Source organism: Microcaecilia unicolor, chromosome 5 (genome assembly GCF_901765095.1).
Source record: "Microcaecilia unicolor chromosome 5, aMicUni1.1, whole genome shotgun sequence".
Taxonomy (NCBI): Eukaryota; Metazoa; Chordata; class Amphibia; order Gymnophiona; family Siphonopidae; genus Microcaecilia; species Microcaecilia unicolor.
The window spans coordinates 182,765,079-182,779,382 of record NC_044035.1 but is presented as its reverse complement, the minus strand read 5'-3'; the positions used below and the strand labels follow the sequence as shown (position 1 = coordinate 182,779,382).

Sequence of the window (14,304 nt, the reverse complement as noted above, 5' to 3'; positions counted from 1 at the left end):
TTGTCATTCAGAGGGCCTTTTGTTCCCCCTCCCAATGAGCTTCTGCTTAGGTGCATATCAATAATCAGGAAGGTGCAGCTGGACGATGAGAGGTAAAATTTAGTCACACCTGTTAATAATTTCCTTTCCTTTAGTCCTGTTGCACTATCCTGAGACCCTCACTGGAATGCTTGGTTCAGGGGACTCATTGAGTTCTCTGCCTTTCCCTCTAGTGGTGTTTTATTCTATTTTCTTTTTAAAGTTCACAGAAATTTCTGGTTATGGAATATATTATAGCTGTAGTGGTTTGATGGGGTATGGGTGTGGTTTATGGGATGTTCTGCTGCTTTGGCAGGGGCATACGAGATTTCCACAGAGCACCAGCCCTTTATTGGTGATGTCGGTGGGGAAAGTCAGTTTCTCAACTTCCATCAGCTGGTTGGAAGAAGGTACAACCCAATCAGGATGGTGCAGCAGGACTAAAGGAAAGGAAATTAACAGGTATGATATAATTTCACCATTCTTTGCATCTGGTAAAAAGAGCAATGCAGCTATATGTTAAACCTGTAGTGTATACTGTTGTGAAAAGTGTTGTGCCTTTCATTGACAGGTGTGAAGAAGACATTCCAGTGTGAGCTCTGCAGTTACACGTGTCCACGGCGTTCTAACTTGGATCGTCATATGAAGAGCCACACTGACGAAAGACCACACAAATGCCATTTGTGTGGTAGAGCTTTCAGGACAGTCACATTGCTGAGAAACCACCTGAACACTCATACAGGTAAGCCACAGCGATACTTCAGTATTATGTGTATAGAGCCTGTTATTTTGGACCACTGTAAGGCCTTAACTTTTTCTTCTTTCTTAGTGCTTAGGTGACCTTGATTAGATAAGTTTCAGTATAGTATGGGTGTAATTTTTATAAAAGGGTGTGTTTTATGGTTCTAATGGTGTTTGGGTTAGAAACTGAATAGCTGGACATGGAGGTAATTGAACTTGGTCATAAGGTTGCTGAATAGATAGAAAAGGTCATGGCAAAAGCCACAAGGATGATTTGGTGCACAGGAAGTACAATGCCCAACAGGAAAAAGGGGATGATAGTGCCTCTTTAAGTCTCTAGTGAGACCTCATTTGGAATATAGTGTAGAATTCTGGAGATATAAGCAAGATGGTCCAGAGGGCAGCTACTAAAATGGTCAGTGGTGTTCACAAACGTATGGGAACAAACTTGGATCTCAATATGCAAACTTTAGAAGGGTGGGAGAGGGGAGAAATAATATATATTTAAATCAAGGATGGCAATACCACTAGTTATCTGTCTAGGGTATCACAGCATCTACACAGCTGGCAAATGCAGCAGCAGGAAAACCTTTTAGATTATAAGAATTGCCATATTAAGTCAGACCAAAGGTCCATCTAGCGTAGAATCCTGCTTCTAACAGTGTCCAGTCCAGGTCACAAGTATATGGCAGAATCCCCAAAAGTAGCAAAAGTCTGTACTTACCCCCAGGAGTAAACAATGGCTTCCCCCAGGTCTGTCTTAAAAACGGTTTATGGACTTCACCTCCAGGAATTTGTCCATTTTTTTTTTTTTAAAACATCACTGTACTAATTGTCTTTACCATATCCTTTGACAAGACGTTTCCGAGCTTAACTATTGTTGAGAGAGAAGATATTTTTCCTGTCTTAACTATACTACTGTGCAATTTTATGTTGTCTCCTAGTCTTTTTGAATTTTTGAAAAAACTGATTTGCATTTAAACTTATGACTGAGTGGAATGGGTATTTCTGTGAGGACAAGCAGGCTATTTTATACAAGTGGGTCAACGATCTGCGTTGGCCCGGGAACTGGTACAATATATAGCAACAAGTTGCTATAGCCTTCTGATGCGCGTCCTGTACCCCAGGAGTCCCTTCCCGCCCGTTCGACTGTGCTCCTCAGTTTTTTCTCCGTGTGAGGAGCAGCGGGGTTTCTCAGTTGCTCCTTATGTCGCCCGTCCTGATTGGCAAATTTCTCGCATTTTTCTTTTTTTTTTCTTATTTCAAAAAAGAAAAACAACAACCTTATTGTTTTAGTTCTTGGCCAGCGTTTAAGTTTTCTTTATTTTTCATCGTGGGCCGCACTTAGGCCTTCTCAGTCGGGCTGTCCATTTTGTGCCGTTCTTTTTCTTTAAGCACAATCGAGTCCTTTAATTTAGCCAAAGCCTTTTTCCTTTCCATGTCATCGAAGACTCCCAGTGGCTTCAAACATTGTACTGGGTGCAACCAGACCATCTCGGGTACTGATACACATTCTTGATGTATTCAGTGCCTTGGGCCTGACCATAGCTTGGCAAATTATGTCCTTTTTATGAAAAAAAAAACCGCAAATTTCCCCAGAGGCTCAGAGAGAGAAACTTTTTGGAGCTTGGTCTGGTCCTTCAACATTGGCATCAGCATCGAGGTCGGTGTTGTCGAGTGAGGCATTGACATCGGGAGTCACGGTAGGGATGGCTGCTGTGAGACTCAGAGACACTGGGAGCAGTGAAGCATCGAGTGGGTATCCACCTGCCTCGAGGCCTCCTTCTGTGCTGGACCCCCAGGACCGGATTTCGTCGGACCCAACCCCAAGGCGACGTGAGGATTTGACGTCGTCACCGAGGAGCTGCAGTGAGGTGCATCAGGTGAAGGCGAAGAAGCACCAACACAGATCTGCTTCAATACACGGTGCCAGGACGTCGAAGGATCCGGCACCTGAGAAGTGTTGGTGCTGGGCGGAATGCTCTCCCTCTATTGAAGAGGTTCCGATGTGTGCGTCTCCCAGCAGCCGAGATCCTGCTCCCCCATCCCAGGCGGTTCAGCAAACTGAGCCCACACTGGTCCCTCAGCCTTTACCGATGGCATCTCTCAACGAGCATGTCCTCGGGCCTTGCTCCCAGAGCTCTTGGAGAGCTTGATGCAGGGATGTGCATCGGCATTGGAGGTGCCTGTGCCTGGCCCCCAGCTCGTAGTGCGGCCTCTGACACCGGCACCTTTGGCTCCGATGTTGATTACCACCCAGGCCGGTTCTTTGACATCGGCGGCAGCCGGCTCTTTGACACCTTTCTCGAGGCGGGCCAGTCTCAGATAGCCCTACAGGAAGTATTGTCTGTTCCTTGTCATCAGCAGCAGATGAATCCATTAACTGATGGGTTGTGTCCGCCTACCAGCAGGTGGAGATAGAGAACACTGAAAAACTGTAGTGCTCTATGGACGGCTAACTCCATCTGCCTTCAGTATTTCTCTATCTCCCAGTAGGTGTGGACGTAGCTTGATCAGCTCCTGGAAAAATTCCGCCTGGGGTGGCTCCTGTGCTTTGCCAGTTGAAGCTGGGGTGTTGTGGCTGGTGGTGCCCACTTTGAAGGCATATAGGTTCGCCCTTTCCCTGCCTTACCCATCCCCCTGCCTACCGGAGTACCTCTGTTGCTGCTTGCCTCCAACTTTCCTCACAGCGTTAAAAAAAAAGGGAGTACGCACTGGTTCTACGTAGCTATTCTGAGGCTATCTTCAACGTGCAGCTTGATCGGAGCTCGTTTGACTCGGTCTTTTGAGGTGAGAGTGGTGCCCAGCTCTTCCGGGGAGGTCCAGCGGACGCCGTTCCGATCGGGGTAAGTTTTGGTGCTAAGCCGCCATTTTACTTATATAATTCCGTCCGGTCAGACGATGGCTGCTAAAGCAGTTAAACGCTGCTCCCGTTGTGGTAAACGTAGATCAGCAGCGGGGCTCTGTAAGACATGCTCTTTAGACGCTAGAGCTGGTATGAGCATGGCAAGCGATGATTCTTCCCGCTCAATGGAGCTGGCAGCGGGCGCCATTTTGGAAGCGCCGCATGTCTCGACCCTCGCTGTTGCGGAGGAGTCTGAGTGCAGTGGGACGCCTCGGTTAGAGGCTGCCAGAGGAGCTCATGTTCCCATTTCTCCTGATTCGGAGGCGGAGGGTCAGGGTGAGTTATTCTCCCCGGAGTTTGTGCTTTTAATGCATAAAGCTTTCATGCTGAAAAGAGCTCTGCCGCAGGTGTCTGACACTGCGCTGCAGCCTGGTTTCCCCCTGGGTGTTGATGGCCCGGGGATGGCTGTTTCCCCCGAGCGTTGGAAGGACGCTAAACATAGATGGGTAAACTCCCCGGCGGAGAGTGGCGCACTTCCCTCCCCCCCCCCCCCCTCCCCGGTGTGGTGTGGATTCTGAGGATTATGGCAGGGCCTCATGGTCTGATGAGCCAGAGGAAGGTGCCGGTTTGCCACTGGATCTGGATGATCCCAGTGCGGTGAGGATTTTCCACCGCGATGAGCTGCCAGCGCTCATTTCTGACGCCTTGCAGGCCCTCTCGATTCATGATCCTGCCAAGGGCGAGGCCTCCTATGGTAATCCGAGGATGGTGAGTACTAAGAAGCCTGCTCGAGCCTTTCCTGTACATGACTCCATCCAAGAGCTTATTTCAGCTCAATGGTCTGAACCCGATGGGCCTTTGAAAGTGGCCAGGGCTATGGGTCAGCTTTACCCTCTAAGTGAGGAGCAATTGGCCCCTTTGGGGATGCCTAAAGTGGATGCTTTGGTCACGGCGGTGGCTAAGAGGACCCCCCTCCCCGTAGAGGGAGGGGTTGTCCTGAAAGACATGCAGGACCGGCGGCTTGAATCCGCGTTGAAACGGTCTTTTGAAATCTCGGGCCTTGCCTTAAGGGCGTCTATTTGCAGTTCCTATGCTGCCCGGGCCTGCCTTTCTTGGTTACAACAGGCAGTGGAGCAGCCTGTGGTTGGTGCGGAGTCTCTCGCTGAGGTTGCACCGCGGATGGAGTCGGCCCTGTCATTTTTGGCTGACGGCCTCTATGATCTGGTCAGAGCTTCAGCTAATCAGATGTCTATGGCGGTTGCGGTCCGCCGACTTCTATAGGCTACGGCCTTGGGCGGCTGACATGGCCTCTAAGCACAGGCTGGTGAAGCTTCCCTTTCGGGGCCACCTGTTATTTGGAGAGGAGCTGGAGAAAATTGTGAAAGACCTGGGGGACCCTAAGCCCCAGCGATTACCTGAGGATAGGCTGAGGCCTTCTTCCAAGGGTTCTGTGTGGCTCTCCTCTTCCAGACCTCGCTTCCATGAAGCTCGCAGGTATTGCCCGGGGCGCTCTGCTGGGGTTTCTTAATGTGCCCGTTTTCAGCAGAGGAACTCCTTTCGCTCGGACAAGTGTTCTGCAGCGGCCGGTTCAAGGCCTGGAGTTCAAGGGCGGCCCCCTCAATGCAGGGCGCCGGTCCATTCCTCGATTCCTGCAGTAGGAGGACGCCTTTTTCGCTTTCTCGAGGAATGGACCAAGATTACTCCGATCAGTGGGTCCTGGACCTGATCAGAGAAGGTTACCGATTGGAATTCAGTTCCCAGGTCAGAGACGTGGTTGTGGAGTCCCGATGCTTTACTGCCGTCAAACGGGCGGCGGTAGAAGAGACCTTGCAAGTCTTGTTGCACCTCGGAGCGGTGATCCCTGTGCCTCCCGCCAAACGCGACTGCGGTCGCTACTCCATTTAATTTGTGGTGCCTCGAAAAGGCGGGTTTTTCTGACCGATCCTCGACTCAAGGTCAGTCAACGAGGCACTAAGAGTGTGGCATTTTCGCATGGAAACCCTGCGCTCCATCATTGCGACGGTACAGCCAGTCGAATATCTCACGTCTCTGGACCTAAAAGAAGCTTACTTGCACTTTCCTGTTTGGCCCCCGCATCAACGGTTTCTACGGTTTGCGGTGTTGGGAAAACGTTTCCAGTTTTGGAACTTGCCTTTTGTCCTCGCCACAGCTCCCCGCATCTTTTTCTAGGTAATGGTGGTAGTAGCTGCCTTTCTCAGGCGAGAGAGTATCCGGGTTCTCCCATACCTCGACGACTGGCTCATCAGAGCGGATTCAGCAGACGAAAGTCATCTGGCCACAGCCAGAGTGGTCTCAGTACTGCAATCTCTAGGCTGGGTCGTCAATCTACCCAAAAGTCACCTGACCCCCTCTCAGTCTCTCGAATATTTGGGGGTCCGGTTCGACATGGCCTCAGGGTTTGTCTTTCTACCCGACCAAGGCGGTGCAAGCTTCAGAGTCAGGTCCGTCTGCTCCTGCGGATGCCTTGCCCGTGAGCTTGGGACTTTGTCCAGCTGCGGGGGTCGATAACGGCCACTTTGGAGATAGTGCCATGGGCGAGAGCACACTTGAGACCTCTGCAGATTGCCCTGCTTCAACGATGGTCTCCGATGTCCCAGGATTATCAACGCAGACTAACGTGGCTCCCAGTGGCCCGGCTCAGTATGGAGAGGTGGCTGTCCGACAGCATACTGCGGCGAGGAATGCCGCTGGCGCTTCCCTCTTGGTGCCTGGTGATAACCGATGCCAGCCTGGTTGGCTGGGGAGCACATTGCAAGGTAAGCTATGCCCAGGGTCTGTGGACACCCGCAGAATCGGGGTGGTCCATCAATCGCTTGGAACTGAGAGCGATATTCCAGGCTCTTCTGGCCTTTCAAAAGACTCTGGAGGATCTGGCTGTCAGAGTTCTGTTGGACAACACGACAGCTGTGGCCTTCATAAATCGACAGTGCACTGGCTGCGGAGGCCGCTCAGATTTGCTACTGGGCCGAGCTACACCTGCAGCTTCTTTCTGCAGCGCACATAGCAGGTCAAAGCAGCGTGCAAGCAGATTTTCTAAGCAAGCATCAAATTGACCCAGCAGAGTGGGGAACTGGCAGATGAAGTGTTCCCTCAGATCTATGCCAAATGGGGAACGCCCGTAGCGGATCTAATGGCGTCAAGCGCAAATGCCAAAGTCCCGTGATTTTTCAGCAGACGGAGAGATCCTTGCTTGGCGGGGTTGGATGCTTTGGCTCAACCCTGGCCTCCGGGCCTCCTGTATGTGTTCCCTCCGTGGCCCTTGATAGGGCGAGTCCCCCTGCGAATTCGGCTACATCAAGGAGTGGTGATTCTCATTGCCCCGGATTGGCCCAGGCGGCTGTGGTACGCGGACCTCCAGCGGATGCTGGTAGAGGCCCCTCTTCCATTGCCTCAGGTACCGAACCTGTTGATGAAGTGACCGGTGACCATGGAGGATCCCTGCTGCTTTGGTCTTACGGCATGGCTCTTTAGAAGGCGCAATTGAGAGACAAAGGCTATTCTAACATGTCATCTCCACTCTCTTGCAAGCCCGCAAGCGGTCCACTTCCATTGCCTATGCTTGGATCTGGCGCCAGTTTGAGGCGTGATGTGTTTCAAAGGCGATCACCCCCACGCGGGCTACAGTCTTGCCGATACTGAACTTTTGCTGGATGACTTACAAAAAGGCTTGGCCTACTATTCCCTGCGAGTGCAAGTGGCAGCATTGGCATGCTTTCAAGAGAAGGTCTCTGGCCTTTCCCTGGCCGCTCATCCAGATGTTGCCCGGTTTCTAAGAGGGGCACTCCGGCTCTGCCCGCCAGTGCAGGTGCCGTATCAGGCTTGGACCCTGGGGCTGGTGTTGAAGGCTCTCCAGTGTTCGCCTTCAAGCCGCTGAGGCAAGCTTCGGAGAAGGATGTGACTCTAAAGACAGTCTTTTTGGTGGCCATGACCTCGGCGAGACGTGTGTCTGAGCTGCAGGCTCTGTTCTGTCAAGACCCCTTTCTGCAATTCTCAGAGTCTGGAGTATAGTACGTACTGTGCCTTCCTTCCTGCCTAAGGTGGTTTCAGTGTTTCTCCGAGGACAAGCAGGCTGCTTGTTCTCACTGATGGGTGACGTCCACGGCAGCCCCTCCAATCGGAATCTTCACTAGCAAAGGCCTTTGCTAGTCCTCGCGCGCCCATGCGCACCGCGCATGCGCGGCCGTCTTCCCGCCCGAAACCGGCTCGTGCTGGCCAGTCCCCTTCTTTTGTCCGCGCTCGGTACGGTCGTGTTACGCCGTTCGCGCCCTTTAAGTCGACCTCGCGCGTCTCTTTTTGACTTTCACTAACTAAAAAAAAAAAAAAGGATTTTGGAAAAGGACCTTTTCGGTCTTTTTCCCTTTCCGCTATTTCCAGTTTTTGCCCCGGTAAGTTTTCTTTCGTCTTCGGGGTAGGCCCTTTTCAGGCCTCGGGTCGAATTTTTTTCTTCCCCTCTTTTTGGTGACTACCGCAATTACGAGTTTTGATTTCACCGGCGTGATTTTTCCGCCCATGTCATCGAAGTCTCCTAGCGGCTTCAAGAAGTGCGCCCGGGTAATCTCGCTCACTGACAGGCACGCGTCGTGTCTTCAGTGTCTGGGGGCTGGGCACCGCACGCAGGCCTGTAGTCTGTGCACCCTTTTACAAAAGCGGACTCAGGTAGCGAGATTGGCCCAGTGGAACGTTTTGTTCTCGGGCTCTTCATCGGCACCGGGAGTATCGAGTGCATCGACGTCGACAGCGTCTAGACCTCCGTCCTCGGCCGCGACTGCATCGAGTGCATCGAGGCATCGACCCTCTGCATCGGGGCTGAGACATCGGAAGTCGGCGTCGGTGGTACCGGGACCTCCACTTTTGCTGATGTCGTCGGACGGTGGTGCTTCGACTGGAATGCAGGTGAGGGCTGTCCATTCCCCTGCTGGTGGCGATGAGCCTTCGGGTGGGTCTCCCCCTACCCTGAGGGCTCCTGCGGTACAGCCCCCCCGAGACCGACCTTCTTCGGCCTCGGCCCCGAGGAAGCGACGGCTGGATTCTACGTCCTCCTCGTCTGTGCCGGGAAGCTCCGGTGACATGCTAAGTCCCAAGAAGTCGAAGAAGCATCGACACCGGTCCCCTTCCCGTATCGGCACCGAGAGCTCTGGGTCGCCGAGGGAGTCGGCACCCAGTAGGCATCGGCACCGAGAGGACCGCTCACCCTCTGTTGAAGAGGTGTCGATGCGCTCCACTATGGACAGCCCGGAACAGCCTCCACGCCCGGAACAGACTCTGACTTCGACACCTGCATCGGCTTCCACGTCTTTCTCCACAGCCGCTCTGCACGAGAGTCTCCGGGCCGTTCTCCCAGAGATTCTGGGAGAGCTGTTGCGCCCTTCCCCTCCGGTACCGGGGGTGCTTGCGCCACCGGTACCGTCGAGTGAGGCGCCGGCTGGCCCCTTGCCTGGGGTGAGGTCTCCGACATCGGTGCCGCGTGCGATACCGACTGCGGTCGCCTCCCAGGAAGGCTCCCCGACGACGTCGGCAGAGGGAGCTTCGCCGGTGCGGGCGAGGGAGTCTACCTCTCGACGCTCCCACCGTGGCCGTGTTTCCACGGAGTCGAGCCGGGCACGGCTTCAGACACAGGTCCGTGAACTTGTGTCTGATACCGAAGGTGAGGCCTCGTGGGAAGAGGAGGAGGACATCAGATATTTCTCTGAGGAGGAATCTGAGGGCCTTCCTTCTGATCCCACTCCCTCCCCTGAAAGGCAGCTTTCTCCTCCCGAGAGTCTGTCTTTTGCGGCCTTTGTCCGGGAGATGTCTACGGCCATCCCCTTCCCGGTGGTTGTGGAGGACGAGCCCAGGGCTGAAATGTTTGAGCTCCTGGACTATCCTTCTCCACCTAAGGAAGCGTCCACAGTACCCATGCATCATGTCCTAAAAAAGACATTGCTGGCGAACTGGACCAAGCCACTAAGTAATCCCCACATTCCCAAGAAGATCGAGTCCCAGTACCGGATCCATGGGGACCCAGAGCTGATGCGCACTCAGTTGCCTCACGACTCTGGAGTTGTGGATTTGGCCCTAAAGAAGGCTAAGAGTTCTAGGGAGCATGCTTCGGCGCCCCCGGGCAAGGACTCTAGAACCTTAGACTCCTTTGAGAGGAAGGCCTACCATTCTTCTATGCTCGTGGCCAAAATCCAGTCTTACCAGCTCTACATGAGCATACATATGCGGAACAATGTGCGGCAGTTGGCGGGCTTGGTGGACAAGCTCCCCCCTGAGCAAGCCAAGCCATTTCAGGAGGTGGTCAGGCAGCTGAAGGCGTGCAGAAAATTCCTGGCCAGAGGGGGTGTATGACACCTTTGATGTTGCGTCCAGGGCCGCTGCTCAAGGTGTGGTGATGCGCAGACTCTCATGGCTGTGTGCCTCCGACCTGGAGAATAGGATCCAGCAGCGGATTGCGGACTCGCCTTGCCGTGCGGATAACATTTTTGGAGAGAAAGTCGAGCAGGTGGTAGAGCAGCTCCACCAGTGGGATACCGCTTTCGACAAGTTCTCCCCCCTGGCAGCCTTCAGCTTCTACCTCTACAGGTAGACGATTTTTTGGGGGAAGGAAGACTGTTCCCTACTCTTCTGGTAAGCGTAGGTACAATCCTCCTTCTCGACAGCCTGCGGCCCAGGCTAAGCCCCAGCACGCTCGCTCTCGTCAGCAGCGTGCGCCTCAGCAAGGCCCCTCGGCTCCCCAGCAAAAGCAAGGGACGAGCTTTTGACTGGCTCCAGCAGAGCATAGCCAACATCCAAGTGTCAGTGCCGGGCGACCTGCCAGTCGGAGGGAGGTTGAAAGTTTTTCACCAAAGGTGGCCTCTCATAACCTCCGATCAGTGGGTTCTTCAAATAGTCCGGCAAGGATACACCCTCAATTTGGCCTCCAAACCTCCAAATTGTCCACCGGGAGCTCAGTCTTACAGCTTCCAGCACAAGCAGGTACTTGCAGAGGAACTCTCCACCCTTCTCAGCGCCAATGCGGTCGAGCCCGTGCCATCTGGGCAAGAAGGGCTGGGATTCTATTCCAGGTACTTCCTTGTGGAAAAGAAAACAGGGGGGATGCGTCCCATCCTAGACCTAATGGCCCTGAACAAATATCTGGTCAAGGAAAAGTTCAGGATGCTTTCCCTGGGCGCCCTTCTTCCCATGATTCAGGAAGACGATTGGCTATGCTCTCTGGACTTGAAGGACGCCTACACTCACATCCCGATATTGCGATTTCAGCTGGGCACACGTCACTTCCAGTACTGTGTGCTACCCTTTGGGCTCGCCTCTGCGCCCAGAGTGTTCACGAAGTGCTTGGCTGTAGTATCAGCGGCACTTCGCAGGCTGGGGGTACACGTGTTCCCATATCTCGACGATTGGCTGGTGAAGAACACATCCGAGGCAGGAGCTTTACAGTCCATGCAGATGACTATTCGCCTCCTGGAGCTACTGGGGTTTGTGATAAATTATCCGAAGTCCCACCTTCTCCCAGTGCAGAAACTCGAATTCATAGGAGCTCTGCTGGATTCTCCGACGGCTCGTGCCTATCTCCCAGAGACTAGAGCCAACATCTTGTCCCTCGTCTCGCGGGTGCGAGTGTCCCAGCAGATCACAGCTCGGCAGATGTTGAGATTGCTGGGCCACATGGCCTCCACAGTTCATGTGACTCCCATGGCCCGCCTTCACATGAGATCTGCTCAATGGACCCTAGCTTCCCAGTGGTTTCAGGCTGCTGGGGATCTAGAAGAAGTGATCCACCTGTCCACGAGTTTTCTCAAATCCCTGTATTGGTGGACGATTTGGTCCAATTTGACTCTGGGACGTCCTTTCCAAATTCCTCAGCCACAAAAAGTGCTGACCACGGATGCGTCTCTCCTGGGGTGGGGAGCTCATGTCGATGGGCTTCACACCCAAGGAAGCTGGTCCCTCCAGGAACGCGATCTGCAGATCAATCTCTTGGAGTTACGAGCGGTCTGGAACGCTCTGAAGGCTTTCAGAGATTCCACCAAATTATCCAAATTCAGACAGACAACCAGGTTGCCATGTATTACATCAACAAGCAGGGGGGCACCGGATCTCGCCCCCTGTGTCAGGAAGCCGTCAGCATGTGGCTGTGGGCTCGCAGTCACGGCATGGTGCTCCAAGCCACATATCTGGCAGGCGTAAACAACAGTCTGGCCGACAGACTGAGCAAGATTATGCAACCTCACGAGTGGTCGCTCAATTCCCGTGTAGTGCGACAGATCTTCCAGGTGTGGGGCACCCCCTTGGTAGATCTCTTTGCATCTGGAGCCAACCACAAAGTCCCTCAGTTCTGTTCCAGGCTTCAGGCCCACGGCAGACTGGCATCGGATGCCTTCCTCCTGGACTGGGGGGAGGGTCTGCTGTATGCTTATCCTCCCATACCTCTGGTGGGGAAGACTTTGTTGAAACTCAAGCAAGACCGAGGCACCATGATTCTGATTGCTCCTTTTTGGCCGCGTCAGATCTGGTTCCCTCTTCTTCTGGAGTTATCCTCCAAAGAACCGTGGAGATTGGAGTGTTTTCCGACCCTCATCACACAGGACGAAGGGGCGCTTCTGCATCCCAACCTCCGGTCTCTGGCTCTCACGGCCTGGATGTTGAGAGCGTAGACTTTGCCTCTTTGGGTCTGTCAGAGGGTGTCTCCCGCATCTTGCTTGCTTCCAGGAAAGATTCCACTAAGAGGAGTTACTTCTTTCTATGGAGGAGGTTTGCCGTCTGGTGTGACAGCAAGGCCCTAGATCCTCGCTCTTGTCCTACACAGACCCTGCTTGAATACCTTCTGCACTTGTCTGAGTCTGGTCTCAAGACCAACTCTGTAAGGGTTCACCTTAGTGCAATCAGTGCATACCATTACCGTGTGGAAGGTAAGCTGATCTCAGGACAGCCTTTAGTTGTTCGCTTCATGAGAGGTTTGCTTTTGTCAAAGCCCCCTGTCAAGCCTCCTACAGTGTCATGGGATCTCAATGTCGTTCTCACCCAGCTGATGAAACCTCCTTTTGAGCCACTGAACTCCTGCCATCTGAAGTACTTGACCTGGAAGGTCATTTTCTTGGTGGCAGTTACTTCAGCTCGTAGAGTCAGTGAGCTTCAGGCCCTGGTAGCCCAGGCCCCTTACACCAAATTTCATCATAACAGAGTAGTCCTCCGCACTCACCCTAAGTTCTTGCCAAAGGTTGTGTCGGAGTTCCATCTGAACCAGTCAATTGTCTTGCCAACATTCTTTCCCCGTCCTCATTCCTGCCCTTCTGAACGTCAGCTGCACACTTTGGACTGCAAGAGAGCATTGGCCTTCTATCTGGAGCGGACACAGCCCAACAGACAGTCCGCCCAGTTGTTTGTTTCTTTTGATCCCAACAGGAGGGGAGTGGCTGTGGGGAAACGCACCATATCCAATTGGCTAGCAGATTGCATTTCCTTCACTTACGCCCAGGCTGGGCTGGCTCTTGAGGGTCATGTCACGGCTCATAATGTTAGAGCCATGGCAGCGTCGGTAGCCCACTTGAAGTCAGCCACTATTGAAGAGATTTGCAAAGCTGCGACGTGGTCATCTGTCCACACATTCACATCTCATTACTGCCTGCAGCAGGATACCCGACGCGACAGTCGGTTCGGGCAGTCAGTGCTTCAGAATCTGTTTGGGGTTTAGAATCCAACTCCACCCCCCTAGGCCCAATTTTTATTCTGTTCCAGGCTACACTCTGTTAGTTGGATAAGTTGTTAGGTCAATCTCAGTTATGTCCTCGCCGTTGCGAGGCCCAATTGACCATGTTTGTTGTTTTGAGTGAGCCTGGGGGCTAGGGATACCCCATCAGTGAGAACAAGCAGCCTGCTTGTCCTCGGACAAAGCGAATGCTACATACCTGTAGAAGGTATTCTCCGAGGACAGCAGGCTGATTGTTCTCACAAACCCGCCCGCCTCCCCTTTGGAGTTGTGTCTTCCCTTGTCTTTGTCTTGCTACATATGAGACTGGCCGGCACGAGCCGGTTTCGGGCGGGAAGACAGCCGCGCATGCGCGGTGCGCGATGACTAGCAAAGGCCTTTGCTAGTGAAGATTCCGATTGGAGGGGCTGCCGTGGACGTCACCCATCAGTGAGAACAATCAGCCTGTGTCCTCGGAGAATACCTTCTACAGGTATGTAGCATTCGCTTTCACCTAAACCAGCCCATTTATCTGCCCTCCTTTTCTAAGGAGTAGTTTCTGGAATCTTTTGGGCAGTTACATCTTCTGGATGTGCGCAGGGCGCTATTGCAGTACCTGCAAATGTCAAATAACTTCAGGACCTCTGATCACCTTTTTTGTCTTGTCAGGTCCTCAAAGAGGGTCTCCGGCTTCTAAGGCCACTATAGCCCATTGGCTCAAATAAGTCATTTTTTTCTGCATATCTGCTGTCAGGGTGGTCTCCGCCTGACGCGTTTAAAGCGCATTCCACGAGAATGATTTCCTCCTCATGGGCTGAAACTGGAGCACTCTCTCTTCATGAGATCTGTAGTGTGGGTTCTTGGGCTTCTCAACTCTCCTTTGTCTGGCATTGCAGGCTGGATGTTGCAGCACAGCGGGACGCGCAGTTTGGAGCGCAAGTGCTTGCTCGGGGAGTGGCATATTCCCGCCCTAACTAGGGAGTACTTTGGTACATCCCTTCAGTTAATGGAT

The 14,304-nt window shown here is 53.1% G+C and overlaps 1 protein-coding gene across 1 annotated transcript in view; it reads left to right on the top strand.

Annotated features, from left to right (window-relative positions):
• CTCF (CCCTC-binding factor) overlaps positions 1–14,304 on the top strand; it is a 412,941-nt gene that overhangs the window by 82,587 nt on the left and 316,050 nt on the right. Inside the window, 1 exon segment of the mRNA XM_030203644.1 lies at positions 590–760. Coding sequence (XP_030059504.1) covers positions 590–760 — 171 coding nt within the window.